This window comes from Labrus mixtus, chromosome 18 (genome assembly GCF_963584025.1).
Source record: "Labrus mixtus chromosome 18, fLabMix1.1, whole genome shotgun sequence".
In the NCBI taxonomy this organism is placed as follows: Eukaryota; Metazoa; Chordata; class Actinopteri; order Labriformes; family Labridae; genus Labrus; species Labrus mixtus.
In genome coordinates, this window is record NC_083629.1 from 24,727,719 (window position 1) to 24,740,677 (window position 12,959).

A 12,959-nucleotide genomic window follows, 5' to 3' on the forward strand; every position below is an offset into this window, starting at 1 on the left:
CCCTCAGTACAGAGGCATCAGAAGAGACCGGGAGGAGAAAGTCTGTGTTTGCGCTCTTCATTAGACATTCTAGTGTCAGAGAAGGAGAATCAATAAAAGGCCTGTGAGGTCAAAGGGAAAGCAGCGCTTCACTCCTGAGCTTCAATGTGTTTTAACAGTTACTTAAAGCTCCGCACTAACTCCGCGCCACCTTCACATGATGGAAATGAGGCTGGCGGAGTTTGCAGAGCTGGCCCATAATCCAAGTTGAAAGAGAGAGGGAAGGTCTTTGTGGTCTCTGTAAGAAAAGCAAATCACTTCCTTTTAAAGACGCCGCAGAGCGCTTCATCTTCAGACCTCTTAATCGATCAAACAAAACCAGGTTAAGTTAAAGGCCCAAAATCCTGCGCTGCCTTTTTTAATTCAAGCACATCTGGAGTCATATAATAAACCCACTCTCACGTTTAAGGCTTTAGATCCACTTTGTATTGTTGCAGGAAGCGTTGCCTTTCCAAGTGTGGCGCTGCAACAATCAAAGTGAGGATCAACCTGTGGATTAACGCAGCGGCGCAGATTAGTGCAGTTGCAGTTTTTGGTTAAACCAGCAGCCACCCTCTCTTGTCACCACCAGAAACACCCGAGCCGCTGAATCTGACGCCTCGGTTACGCACAGCACTCATTCCATTTAAAGAGCGACACCGCTGCTGTTAAAAGAGACACGTTGGGGAATAGAGTGCATTCATTTCATACAGGAAAAAGATGATGGACTGTTTGCATAGAGGAGTGATCACAGTTTGCAACTGGTTGAGGAAAAATACAACCTTCTCTTTTGTGAATTTGGAGGGTTATAAAATGTGCGTTAGAAAGTTTATAGGATCAAAGATAAAACGCAAAGCAGATTGTGTTTGAATAAGTCAACATCCAATCATCATGAAGCGACTTGTTACGCAGCTTAAAGCATCTGTCGGACTTAAAAGGCTCCAAATAAGATGATTTGGTAACATCAAGGCTCTCCCAGCGGTAATGATTACATTCGGACTTAAGATCCATGCAAGAATTTGTAGGCCAGTAAATCTGTGGAGCTCCCTCCCCCCTCCCCGGCCTCTTCAAAAGCCTTGTCATTCAAAGGGTGAGGATGTTTGACAATCCCAGCTTGTACTACTCCACCAATTAATTGGATACGTTGTCGGGATGTTCGTTTCTCTCATCTGCTACTTAGAAAGACAAAGGATCGATGGGGGGCTGTTGACACCTCCGTGTCCGGGTGAGGTATAAATGAGGGCTCTCCTCGGAGCAGAGGCACTCACTCTCCTGCTGCACTTTGGAGCAACAACCACGAACAAGACCGACAAGATATCTTATTTTCGACTTTATTATCAAACAGGATGCAGGTGCCGAACAGACCAGTGGGAGCTTATGGATACTCCGTGCGTAATTACGCACCAGCGTCGCTCTATCCGCAGTATCAGGGCAGCCGGTGCGCGTCTTCACCGAAGCCTCAAAGTGGGAAATCTTTCACCATCGATGCTCTGCTCGCCAAGCCGGAGGAGACGCCGAGCTGCCGGACGAGTCCCACTCACCGCGGGGAGAAATATCATCAGCCAGCAGCAGCCCCGGTTCTGTCTCTCAATGGACACGTAGGCCTACCGATACCGACAGCACCTTACGTCTACTCCCCGAGCATGTTGCACTCAGCGATGCACACACAGCCTGGATACTCAGTCTACTGCTGTCCGCCCTTCACCTACCAGACATCGTGTCGTGGAGCATTTTACGCACAAGGTAAATAAAGAAGCTTTCAGTGGAACAGCAGAGTGAAATAAAAGTGTTTAAAGTTGATCAAAGCTCACGTGGCAATCTCGTTTAATTTCGTTTTTTTTTTTTTGCAGCTTCCATGTCCAAAGTGAACGCAGGACTTCATTCCTTCAAAACCAAAGGTGGAAAATCGAAACGCATGCGCACTAGCTTCACCAGCGAGCAGCTCTCCCGGCTGGAGAAGGAGTTCGCACGGCAGCAGTACATGGTCGGGTCAGAGAGGTTCCTCCTGGCCTCATCTCTGCAGCTCACAGAAGCTCAGGTAAGAAATCCTACTCTCCAAAAAAAAAACCTCTGAAATACTTTCTCAGAAACATCCAAATATTTGTTCTGCTTCCATATTTCTAAAATGTTCGTTTTGTCTCCAGGTCAAAGTGTGGTTCCAGAACAGACGCATCAAGTGGCGCAAACAGAGTCTGGAGCAGCAGCAGGCCAAGCTGGCCAAACTGGGCCTGGCTGCTCCACCAAAGAGTCCCGGATCTCAGGGCCACGGGGATGAAGGAGACGAGGATGAGGAGTTCTCTGACCTGGATGTGGACATCGATGTGTCCGATGACTGCATTGATCACTGCTGATCAAACTAACCTGGACTTCTTTACAAAAAAAAAAAAAAAAAATACTTTTTGTACATAGTGCTGAGAAAGGAGGCCACTGTCTCCGACTATGAATATTTAATAGATGTATACTTATATATTTAATTTTCTACATTTATTGCTCTTTGATGAGTCACTTCATGTTTTTTGTACATTTGAGTGAAATATTCAGAAATATATTTTATGACATTAATGCCGACTGTGTCCTGGTCATTCTTATCAAGAGGTTCAATCTGGCGATCTGTTTTGCGCTCTAACAAAGTTTAACTGACAGATTTTAAAGGTCCTAAACGCCTCATGCGTTCAGCTGAGATGAGAGATCCCGTTTAACAAACAGATGTGGTTGTTACAAAAAAGATGTTTCAGTTTCAACATTTTGTTATCAGTTTGAAGTGAGGCATGGCTAAGTTAGGACAAAAATGAAGCCTAAGCTTAAGTAAAAAAAATCCTGCAGTTCCTTGAGTGTCCACTAGAGGCTGGCTGCAGCCGCACAGGAAGTCACATACACACCCATTCTAAAAAGCCTGTTTTTACAGCAGAGATTAACATGTTTACAGCCTGGTTCAAAAAACCAAATAGGTGTGATTAGCTCATGTCTCGATCGGCACACGTCCGTTTTGATTTGATGAAGGATAAGAGTTCTTCAAAATAAGGCGTGTAGCTGACTAATTGACAGGCGGGCGCGGTGTAACGGTTTGTTAATAGGGTTAAAACCCGCCTCAGCTCTCAGCCTGTCGTTAGGTTGACTGAGAAGCTATAGGGTTGTAGCTGGAAAACAAAGCTACCTAAAGGGAAACCCAAAATTATTTATAGAAGATCGTACAAAAGCTTCTGTCAGCACTCGTTTTGTACTGATGTGAATAATGCAGTATTTATGGTACAAATATGATCAAAAAAAGATGATTTGGTAGCGTGCTGTCTGACAGCTACCTGCTGTTTGTGGTCATGAGGATTAAAAATGACTGTATATAAAATGTTCACTCTTGTCGCTGATGGTCTCATTTGCTCTTTTAGCTCCGTGAGAGTCGTCTGTTTTAATATCAGTCTGTTTCATAACCAGCTTAAAACTCCTCACAGGAGCTTTAAGTTGGACATATTTAAGAATAACTTTATTCTTGTTAAAGATTTTGATGATGATGATCAGAAATGGGCTGTAGATAAGAGGTGTGACCTCCACACAACTTCAATGCTTCCTGTACCTGGTGATGCTCTCTCTAGAAACTCTCCTGTGCTCTTCTCATATGTGCAAAAAACTCCTGATAACTTCCTGAAAATGTTCACGATGAGCTGCATGTGCAAACAAAAACAGCCAATATTTTCACTCTGATTTCACTGAGTAAATTTTCTGAACTGATGTGCGATAGAGAGAGTAGTAAATATTCAGGAAAATAGATGATTTTTACTTCAGTATGCACGGGCGAGCTCTGTGCACGTCATGAAACTTCTTCTTTATGTTTTCTCTCTGTCAGAATGTTCCTCTCCACCTTTTTGTTTGTATTATGAATATGTTAGACTACACCTAGCCCTGATATGAAAGCAAAAAAACATTCATTATAAGCGTTGGACTCTTTGCTTCGCTTGCCATCTCTGCGTCGATCTTTTTCTGCCCCCTCCTCCCGTTAGTCAGGAGTAGCCTCCCGCTGTGAGGTGCATGTGTGAACAACAAACGCTGGAGGATTTCAGCGGCAGCCTGCCTCAAATTTTCTAGACATTTTCAGGAATGCGTTTGTGAAAACAGCTGCAAAGTGTTTAGTCTGAGAGCTGATGGAGCTCGTTTAACGGCTAACGTTTTGCTATTTATTTATTTAAGTCATTTTGGGCCTTTTTGCCTTTAGTGGAATCGGACAGCTGAAGACAGACAGGAAATGTTGGGAGGAGAGAGAGAGGGGATGACAGTACTGCACGGGCGCTGTGAAGATAGCCTCTGTACATGGGGCGCGCAAAATAACTGCAAGGCTATCAGCGCTCCCCAGACCTTTCTGCAGAACAATTTGATTATCAAAGTTGACCAAAATCAAAGAAATAACTGAAGACATTCTGCTCACCAGACGACTAAATCAGACTTGATTTAAAAATGAACTTAATGTTTGACGGCTTGTGAAGGAGGATCAAACATGAAACCTTCCTCCTCTGTAATAAAATCATCCTTCTACCCTTTTGGTCTCTCGTCTCAGTTTGAGGATGATGGAGACATTTCTTCTCAGGTCTGAAGTCTGAGACGAGCTCGGGTTCCCCCTCCGATTTAAGCTAAGCAAATAAATAACCCGGCTCTGGGATTAGCTGGGATCTGTGTAACCCGGGGTGGTAGGGGTCAGTCTGTCTCGGGGAATAGAGAGCTTTGGGGGTCTCTGTCTTTAATCTGGTTAAACGGTCACTACGCCTGTTTCTCACTGCTTCTCAAAAGGGGACCGGGCTCACACATGCACCCTCCGCTGGCAGGTGTCCCGTCCCTGCTCCATTCAGACTCCACGGCTCTCCTCCCAGGTGGGGCGGGACTCATGCTGTCTGCTGAAGCCTGCATGGCAGACATGAGGGATGAGACAGGAGGGAGGACAGAGGACTGGGATGTAGCAAATGAGTCCATCAGAGCAGCTAATTAGAGGAGGGGGGAAGAAACACAGAACTCTGGATTCTTTCTTTTTGTTTAAAGAATGCTGAGTGTTCATTTTTGGCCGTCACCTTTTTCTAGCCTTCACAAACATCTTTACAGGAAGTCAGAATTAACTGAACGACTGACGATTATTCATGAGTGCATCGAGGCGTGACGCTGGCTTAATGTGTGATTTAAATGTCTGTGTTGAAAGAAACAGAACAGATCCTTCCACAAAGTGATATCTTAAATATGACGAGCTATATTCAGTCATACGACTGAAGGGGGATGGCATCAATTTTTTGAATTAAGCTAACTGCTAGCGCTGTAAGAAGCTACATCCAACATGGACAAGAAAACTTTAAGATTAGCTGCTCATAAAAATATTTGCCCCCCTCTAATAAAAGAAAAAAGCAGAGTTTGAATTTGTTGTTTCATTCTATATTAAGTCAACATCGGGCGCTGGTTTGGCTCAGTTGGTAGAACAGACACATGGGCTGATGCACTAAAATGATTGACGCACTGGTCGCAGGTTTGACTCCCAATCTGTCGCCCCAACCCCCCCCCCCCCCCCCCCCCCCCCGACTCTCTCTTTCTAAGTTTTCTATCACTCCACAGATCTTCTATCCTCATTAAGGCAAATCCCCAAAATAATCTTTGTAAAATGAAATTAACCAAAGAGGTATTTTCCCACTGAATGACTGCTCTCTGTTCACCTACTTCCTCTGCAAAATAAATATTTTAGAGTAAGGGTCTCCAGGCTCAAGTTCAAAGTGCAACTGACACTCAGCTCAACAAATCCAGCAACACAAAGGTTCAAATAGATTAAAAAAGATGCAATGCAAGCTCTTATCGAGTGAGACTTTCAAATGATTCGATCAGATCTTCCTTTAGAGTTTGGACATCTTCATCAAACTCTTCTATTCCTCAAACTGCATCAGCAGCAGAGGTGCTTTCAGACGGCCTGAGACAGTATCAAAGAGAGAGCTTAATAAACAGTAACAGAGTTGATCTCTCTCTCTCTCTCCTGGTGTCTCTGCTCGGCCTGATTAGAGCTGCAGCGACGCTGAAGGAGCAGAATATGTGTAAAAACCCCGGAGAGCCGTTTCTGATGTGATCAGAGCTCTCTCCACAGCCCCAACGTAATCCCATTGAGGGGAAGAAAGAAGCAGTCAGAGGCCTGGGAAAAACCTGGAGAGTCCTGGAGAGGAGGGGGGTGGGGGTGGGGGGGTTGAGGGCCAGCAGGATCGACGTCTCAATTAGCACAGGGCACCTTAACGGCTGGAAACATGCCAACAGAGGCCGGGTTTTCTTAAGACTCTCTACAGGGTCTGAAGTGAAGCTGCTTATCAAAGAACAACTGTTACGTCTTCATCAGTACAGAGAGACAATCTGTCTGTGTTCATCTGCAGCGTCCACTCAGACGTCACCGTGTCTGAGTCTCATACAGACGAGGTTCTACAGAAAGTGACCTCAGGAGAAGGAGACGTCGGCCTATACAGGAGTTTGTATTTTATGCTTTTAAAAGTCCAGTCAGTAAAATATGTAGTGACTGTAATGTAATGATCTTACTATCCTCAGACATTAAAGGAAGAATGTTCCACATGTTCCACATAAATAAATCATAAAGTCTGTCCTGTGTAAATGTGTCTCTGAGTCATGACTGTCTACAATGAGGGAGAAGCTCGAGTCCCGCTGGCTGTGTTGTTGTCAGAGCCGTGTTTACATGGACGGGACGGCCGGCTCCTCCCCTTGTGTATAAAAGCTGTTTTAGTCAAGAACTAGAGAGAAGAAGAAGAACATACTCACTGATTATTTGGATGTTAGTAAGAGTTTTTAGATCACGCTCATTCTGTGTCAGTTTACATGAAATGTGAAGCTACGAGCTAACTAAAGAGCGCTAACATTAGCATGCTAACACAACAATGTGAAGCTACGAGCTAACTAAAGAGCGCTAACATTAGCATGCTAACACAACAATGTGAAGCTACGAGCTAACTAAAGAGCGCTAACATTAGCATGCTAACACAACAATGTGAAGCTACGAGCTAACTAAAGAGTGCTAACATTAGCATGCTAACACAACAATGTGAAGCTACGAGCTAACTAAAGAGTGCTAACATTAGCATGCTAACGCAACAATGCAGGACACAGGCGATTGCAGCTCGAGCAAAGGACAATTTTTTCCGCCCCTTGCGCTTCATGGTGCTTCATTATGGTGCATTCCAACTGATAACTCCTGCATGTGAATGCGAATGGAGGGGGGATGGAGGTGTGTCTCTGGAGGAGAGCGGAGTTTGTTTTGGTTTCATGCTGGAGCTCAAGGGCGACATCTACTGGATCAAAATGCCGCACATTCTTCAAGTAAAATAAGTTTTTTAACTTTAACACCGCACTGTAACTTTAACTCTTATTTTGAAACTGTCTTATTACATTTTAGCTCCAGTTTTTGCTCTTTTTATTTAGTCATCTCTTTGATTTTTAAATACCGTCTTTCTAATGTTTCTTTCTCCCTTTGTCGTGATTCTCTGAGTCGCCTTGTTGCTGAAATGTTCTCTATAAATAAATAAATATGCATTACCTAAAGTGTTGCCTTATCCCCTAACTTTATCTGTCTTTTCTCTTCAAAGTCCTCACTCCTTAAAGTTCATTTACTGAAAGTGATTTTTGGATACTCGTGACACATCTTTATTTATTTATTCATCTTGTTCTCATTGTTGGACTTTTCTTCATTGTGTCTCCATGTTTCTATCCTTTAACATCTAGAAACACGTCTCGTGCTGCTCCTTATATTTTAATGAGTCTGCTCAGCTGTAGCGCAGCTCGGAGGTGTGAAAGTTCTCATGGAGAGCAATAACCTCCACCTACAATAAGAGAGTGCACTTCATTTGACCAACGCGCGTTTTAGGGTCGAAGATTGTAAAAAGAAAAAAAAAAAAAATCCTCCTTTGCATTTTATTTGCAAAGACGAGGGCCCTTCTACTCCATCTAATAGTCATTAGCTTTCATTACAAGCGTTTGAAGTCGGAGCTGCCCTTTGTCTCGCGCTGAAAGGGAGGCACAATGTCTTCTGACACGGGCACTGACGACAGGAGAGCTCTCCTGAGGAGAAGCGCTGTTTGGACGGCTCCCTCTCAGGAAACAGCAGTTCCTGTTCAGCCGAGCAGAGGACACCGTGAAGCCGGTGAGGAAATTAAAAAAAAACGCTCTTGGAGGGCGACACAGGAAAACAAACACCGGGTCCCAAATAACGCGTAATTATCCACCGCGCGTATTTTACGCACAGCGCAAAAAAATGGAAGAAAAACAAACATGGAAATGTTGAATCAATTCGATTAAATATTCAAGCCTGGACGTGTGAATGTCCACAGTAGCTACCCATATGCTAATTTCCCACAATTAAGATCCTCAAAAACTGCGGATTTTTTCCATTTAGAGTCATTTTCACAGGTTTCTTTAAGTAAGTTTGTGATTTTTAACGGGGCTTCCCCTCATATATGTTAAACTGTGTGTGTGAGACTGCTTACAGAGGCTTCAAAATTTACTTTTTACACATACAAGGTAATTTAAGACATTGATTTTGTAATAAAATATACTTTTTAACACGAAAAACTGCAGATAAAGCTGATTAGATGGAGATGAATAACGTGTTAATCGTGGTGTGTTTGTTTATGCAGAGGGGGGAGCCGGCGGGAGGAGCGGGGTCTCAGTAGTACAGGTGGCTAAAACGACAGCACTTCTCACGCAGGTGGCACAAACGCAGCGACGTGCTACTTTTCCCGTCTCGTTATAATGGGGTGAAATTTTCCAAGTATTTAAGTGGGACAGATTAGCTGAACACACAGAGCTAATGCGAAACAAAATGGCCAATTAGTTTATTAATGAAGGCGGGAGGTGAGGGAGAGAGAGAGAGAGTGAGAGAGAGAGAGAGAGAGGAACCCGGAGCTGCAGCTGGTCTGACTGGATCTGATGGTCCAATCAACAACTGGAGACCACAGCTGGATCACTGGCAGGACATCAATAAAGACACATCTGTGTCCAATCAAAGTCTATCAAATACCTCATTAAGAGTATAATTAGAAGACATGTTGGTGTGGACTGATTTACTCAACACTTTAGGAGGTTATATTTGAATAAAACAGAAAAGAGTGATTTTATTTTCATCAAATGTCTGTTTTTCATTTTTGGTAGACATGTGAGTTGATCTTTCCTCGAGTCAAAGGAAACCTGACTGACTATAAAAGCTGCTTTTTGTCTGCAGGAACACATCTTCTTGCCACCTTCTTTAGTGAACACATTATTCTGTGACATGAACTATGGACAGAGGCAAGGCAGGTACCATGCAGTTGCCTGCCTTGCCTCTGTCCATAGTTCATGTCACAGAATAATGTGTACAACATCCAGAAATCCAAAGCAGTGGCCCAAAAATTACATTTTGCCATTTTTATTTTTATTTAACCAGGAAAAAGTCTCATTGAGATTAAAAATCTATTTTACAAGAGCGTCCCGGTCAAGACAGGCAGCAGCACAGTTACAGGGTTTCAGACATAAAACACTTAACAACAATGAACATAAATACAGGAATCACAAAAAGAACCATTCATCAGAATCTGTCATAAGTCATCAGCAACAAAGCGATCAAAAAGGGCAATACGAGTTAGTTAAAACATCTACAGTCAGATGTTTCTGCCTCCAGATCATTAAGACAACCTTTACAAAACATTCAAGGAAACCAGCTCCCGAAGATTTAAAGTATCTTGCAACCGATTAAAAGAAGAGGGAGCAGCATACTTGAACGCCCTTTTTCCTAATTCAGTACGGGCTTTAGGGACGGCAATGACAGTAGGAAACCTCCATCTGACAGCATTGAGTCTTGTTGCCCCGCTAAGCGTTGCAAACATTAAAAAAGGAAGATGATGGCGATGAACTCTGGTTGGAGAGCCCCCAAGTCATTTTTGCCTCGAGCACCAACAGACTCAAGAATCACCACTGACTATGGAGCATCTTCATCGACAGGTACTTCTATCAGACTCTCAGTTTAATATTGTGAGAGAGTGACATCTCATCGACCTGTGAAAAACACGCTGAGGTCAAAGACACCAAAAACTCTGACATCAAATAAACATGCTCTTTGTACAGCATGTGCAGGGGTCTTCAATGTGACGGCAGTGCCCCCTTGAATGTCTTGATTATATATTTTATATTTGACTTAGTTGTTACTGTTGTCCTTAAACTGCACTTCTCATTCAAAAAAAATAAAAGATTCCCCTTGCGGGATCAATAAAGTATAAATTACTTATCTGGCCCTTCTGGGTGTCATTACTCAAAGAGATCACACGAGGCGGTATCAGCGTACCAGTGCTCATCTTTGTCAAGTCCTGATTTGTTTGTTGTCTCTGATAAACTCTTTCTGTTTGTTTGTTAATGTATGCATGGTCTGGGTGGATTGTGGCCTCTGAGATAAATACAGTTTTCTAAGTCTTCCTCAGCTCAGCCACTAGATGGCAGCATTGCTCTAAAAACTGTCTTCACATGCAAAGCATTATCATGTTTGTGAGACTTTTCTTCAGTTCTTTGAAGCTGTTTTTGTGTTTAGTTTTCTTTGTAAACACCAGGGGGCAAAAAACACCTTCATAATCAGAAGGGAAGCTTTTAAAGGTTAAAGGTGGCAGGTGTGTGACTGTGTGAGGGGATGGAGGAGGAAGGGGACGCAGGGTTTGTTTTTTTTAGATTTTTTTTAGCCTTTATTTAACAGGACAGTGGATAGAGTAGGAAATCTAGAGAGAGAGAGAGAGAGAGAGAGAGAGAGGGAGAGAGAGAGAGAGAGAGGGAGAGAGAGAGACAGAGAGAGAGAGAGAGAGAGGGAGAGAGAGAGAGGGAGAGAGAGAGAGAGAGAGAGAGGGAGAGAGAGAGAGAGAGAGAGAGAGAGAGAGAGAGAGACAGAGAGAGAGAGAGAGAGAGAGAGAGAGAGAGAGAGAGAGAGAGGGAGAGAGAGAGAGAGAGACAGAGAGAGAGGGAGAGAGAGGGAGAGAGAGAGAGAGAGACAGAGAGAGAGAGACAGAGGGAGAGAGAGAGAGAGAGAGAGAGACAGAGAGAGAGAGGGAGAGAGAGGGAGAGAGAGAGAGAGAGAGAGAGAGTGGGGAATACATGCAGGAAAGGAGTCAGAGGTCAGACCCGAAGCCGGGCCGCCCGCCTGGAGGGCCACAGCTTCTGCTCTGCGCCCCATAAAAAGTGATTCTGGACTGGATAGTGGACTCTCTTATTGCCTGAGTAAGAATCAGCTGGGTCGTGCTCCAGTGGCCTTTTTTTGTAGAACCCCTTTTTTTATTCCAGAGACAGGACAGCGGATAGAGTTGGAAATCGGGAAGCGACAGAAGAAGAGTGGGGAAAGGAGCCACAGGTCGGATTGGAACCTGGGCCCCCCTGCTTAGATGACAACACCCTCTGTACATTGGGCGCTTGATCTAACCACTAGGCTACAGCCACCCCAACAACCTCACTTATCTTTAAACTGTTCAAATGTCTTTTTAACCATCATATATTTTTACTTAAATTTGTATTTTAATGTTTCAACATGGCTTCACTTCCTGGTGCATCTCGTGACCCCCGCTCTTGATCGCTCAGGACCCCAAAGAGATGGGCACCACAGGGGTCAGTAATGATGTCACTGACTATGACGAGCCTGTTAGTTAAATTTTGATTTAAAGGCACTTAAACTATAATTATGTTTTTTTATTTTACTCTTCATTAAGTCAAACATCTCCCAGTAAAAACCGCATGTCAATCTTTTTATTTTCAATTAAGAGGTAATTAATTAAAGCATCTCATTCGGCCACTAGAGGGCAGCACGTGTATTACACTGAACATCAGTCTACATGTTCCTCTTTTCCTCCGTGCCTCATAAACCACAAACTGTGTTTTCAGTTCTATCAGACAGGAAGAAAAACAAACGCGAATTATTTTCATGACTTTGTGACAGAAGAGCAGGAATAATAAAGATCAGCCAATCAGGTTAAAGCCCTCACTGTCGGTGAGCTTGGGTCAAAACATCTTTTTAAACATTTTCAAAACTAGAGACAAATTTAGATTTTTTTTTGATGACGTCATTTAGGGTCTGTTTCACCTGTTTCGTTTTAATTAAACATGACTCACACTGAGGGCTGCAACAAAACATAACATGACATCATTTAATTTAAAGCTTTTTTTACACACACGCATTTCCTGTTTGAATGGTTTTTTTTTTAGTTCTTTATTTTTGATGCCTTGGTGTGCATGTGCCCTGTAACCTTTCGCTTCAGCTGCCACCATTGACCCCCCAAACCCCCCCCCCCCCCCCAAATCTAAGGATAGAATTCGGCCACCAGGCTCACCCTCCTTCAGCCTTAAAGCTTCACACGTCATATAGAAAGTGTGCATTGTTGCATTACAGAAAGGGGACTTTGTTTTTCAACGACATGGATGACATGTTTGTATTTTTTCTCAAACTAATTAAAACAGTGTACGTGAGAAAACGTGCAACAACAATTCGGGTTAATTCACTCTTTAACTTTTCGTTTTAAAAGGAAACTATGGAATTACACTATGTCCCTACATTGTGCTCTCTGTGTCTTCTTTTTTCGTTAACTATTCTCCCATCGGGTCAATGTGTAACACTTTGCAACAGGCCCATTATCCTCCTCCAGGTTATTAATTTATAATCTGGAAACATTATTATGACTTTGGAACAAATTGATTGTAACACCGGGAAAAAAAGAAGTCCCTTGAATATCTCAGGGAAAATCAAAGCCGTACAAAGGAATTTAAGAAGAAGGACATTTCCGCTGGAGACCGGGAGGCACCGCTCGGTTCTGGTCCCCGGAGCCTCAAGGAGGAGGAGGGGGGGGTCAACCTCAGGTATACGGAACAACGGTAGACTGCCCTGCTTTGTTTTTGTTAATGCAAAGCGATTTGGCCATCTATTAACCAGGAGCGATCAGGGTCAG

The 12,959-nt window shown here is 43.4% G+C and overlaps 1 protein-coding gene across 1 annotated transcript; it reads left to right on the forward strand.

Annotated features, from left to right (window-relative positions):
- Positions 1–1,310: 1,310 nt before the first annotated feature.
- Positions 1,311–2,553, forward strand: noto (notochord homeobox). Its single transcript, XM_061063671.1, has 3 exons — positions 1,311–1,761; positions 1,869–2,056; positions 2,163–2,553. The coding sequence occupies exons 1-3, from the start codon at positions 1,365–1,367 to the stop codon at positions 2,367–2,369; spliced, it is 792 nt and encodes a 263-aa protein (XP_060919654.1). The 5' UTR covers positions 1,311–1,364; the 3' UTR covers positions 2,370–2,553.
- Positions 2,554–12,959: the final 10,406 nt, after the last annotated feature.

Bases quoted from the DNA above. Each gene is read 5' to 3' on its own strand.
- noto (XM_061063671.1), top strand. From the start codon at position 1,365: ATGCAGGTGCCGAACAGACCAGTGGGAGCTTATGGATACTCCGTGCGT. The intron at 1,762-1,868 runs GTAAATAAAGAA...TTTTTTTTGCAG, and splicing joins TGGAGCATTTTACGCACAAG to CTTCCATGTCCAAAGTGAAC. The intron at 2,057-2,162 runs GTAAGAAATCCT...TTTTGTCTCCAG, and splicing joins TGCAGCTCACAGAAGCTCAG to GTCAAAGTGTGGTTCCAGAA.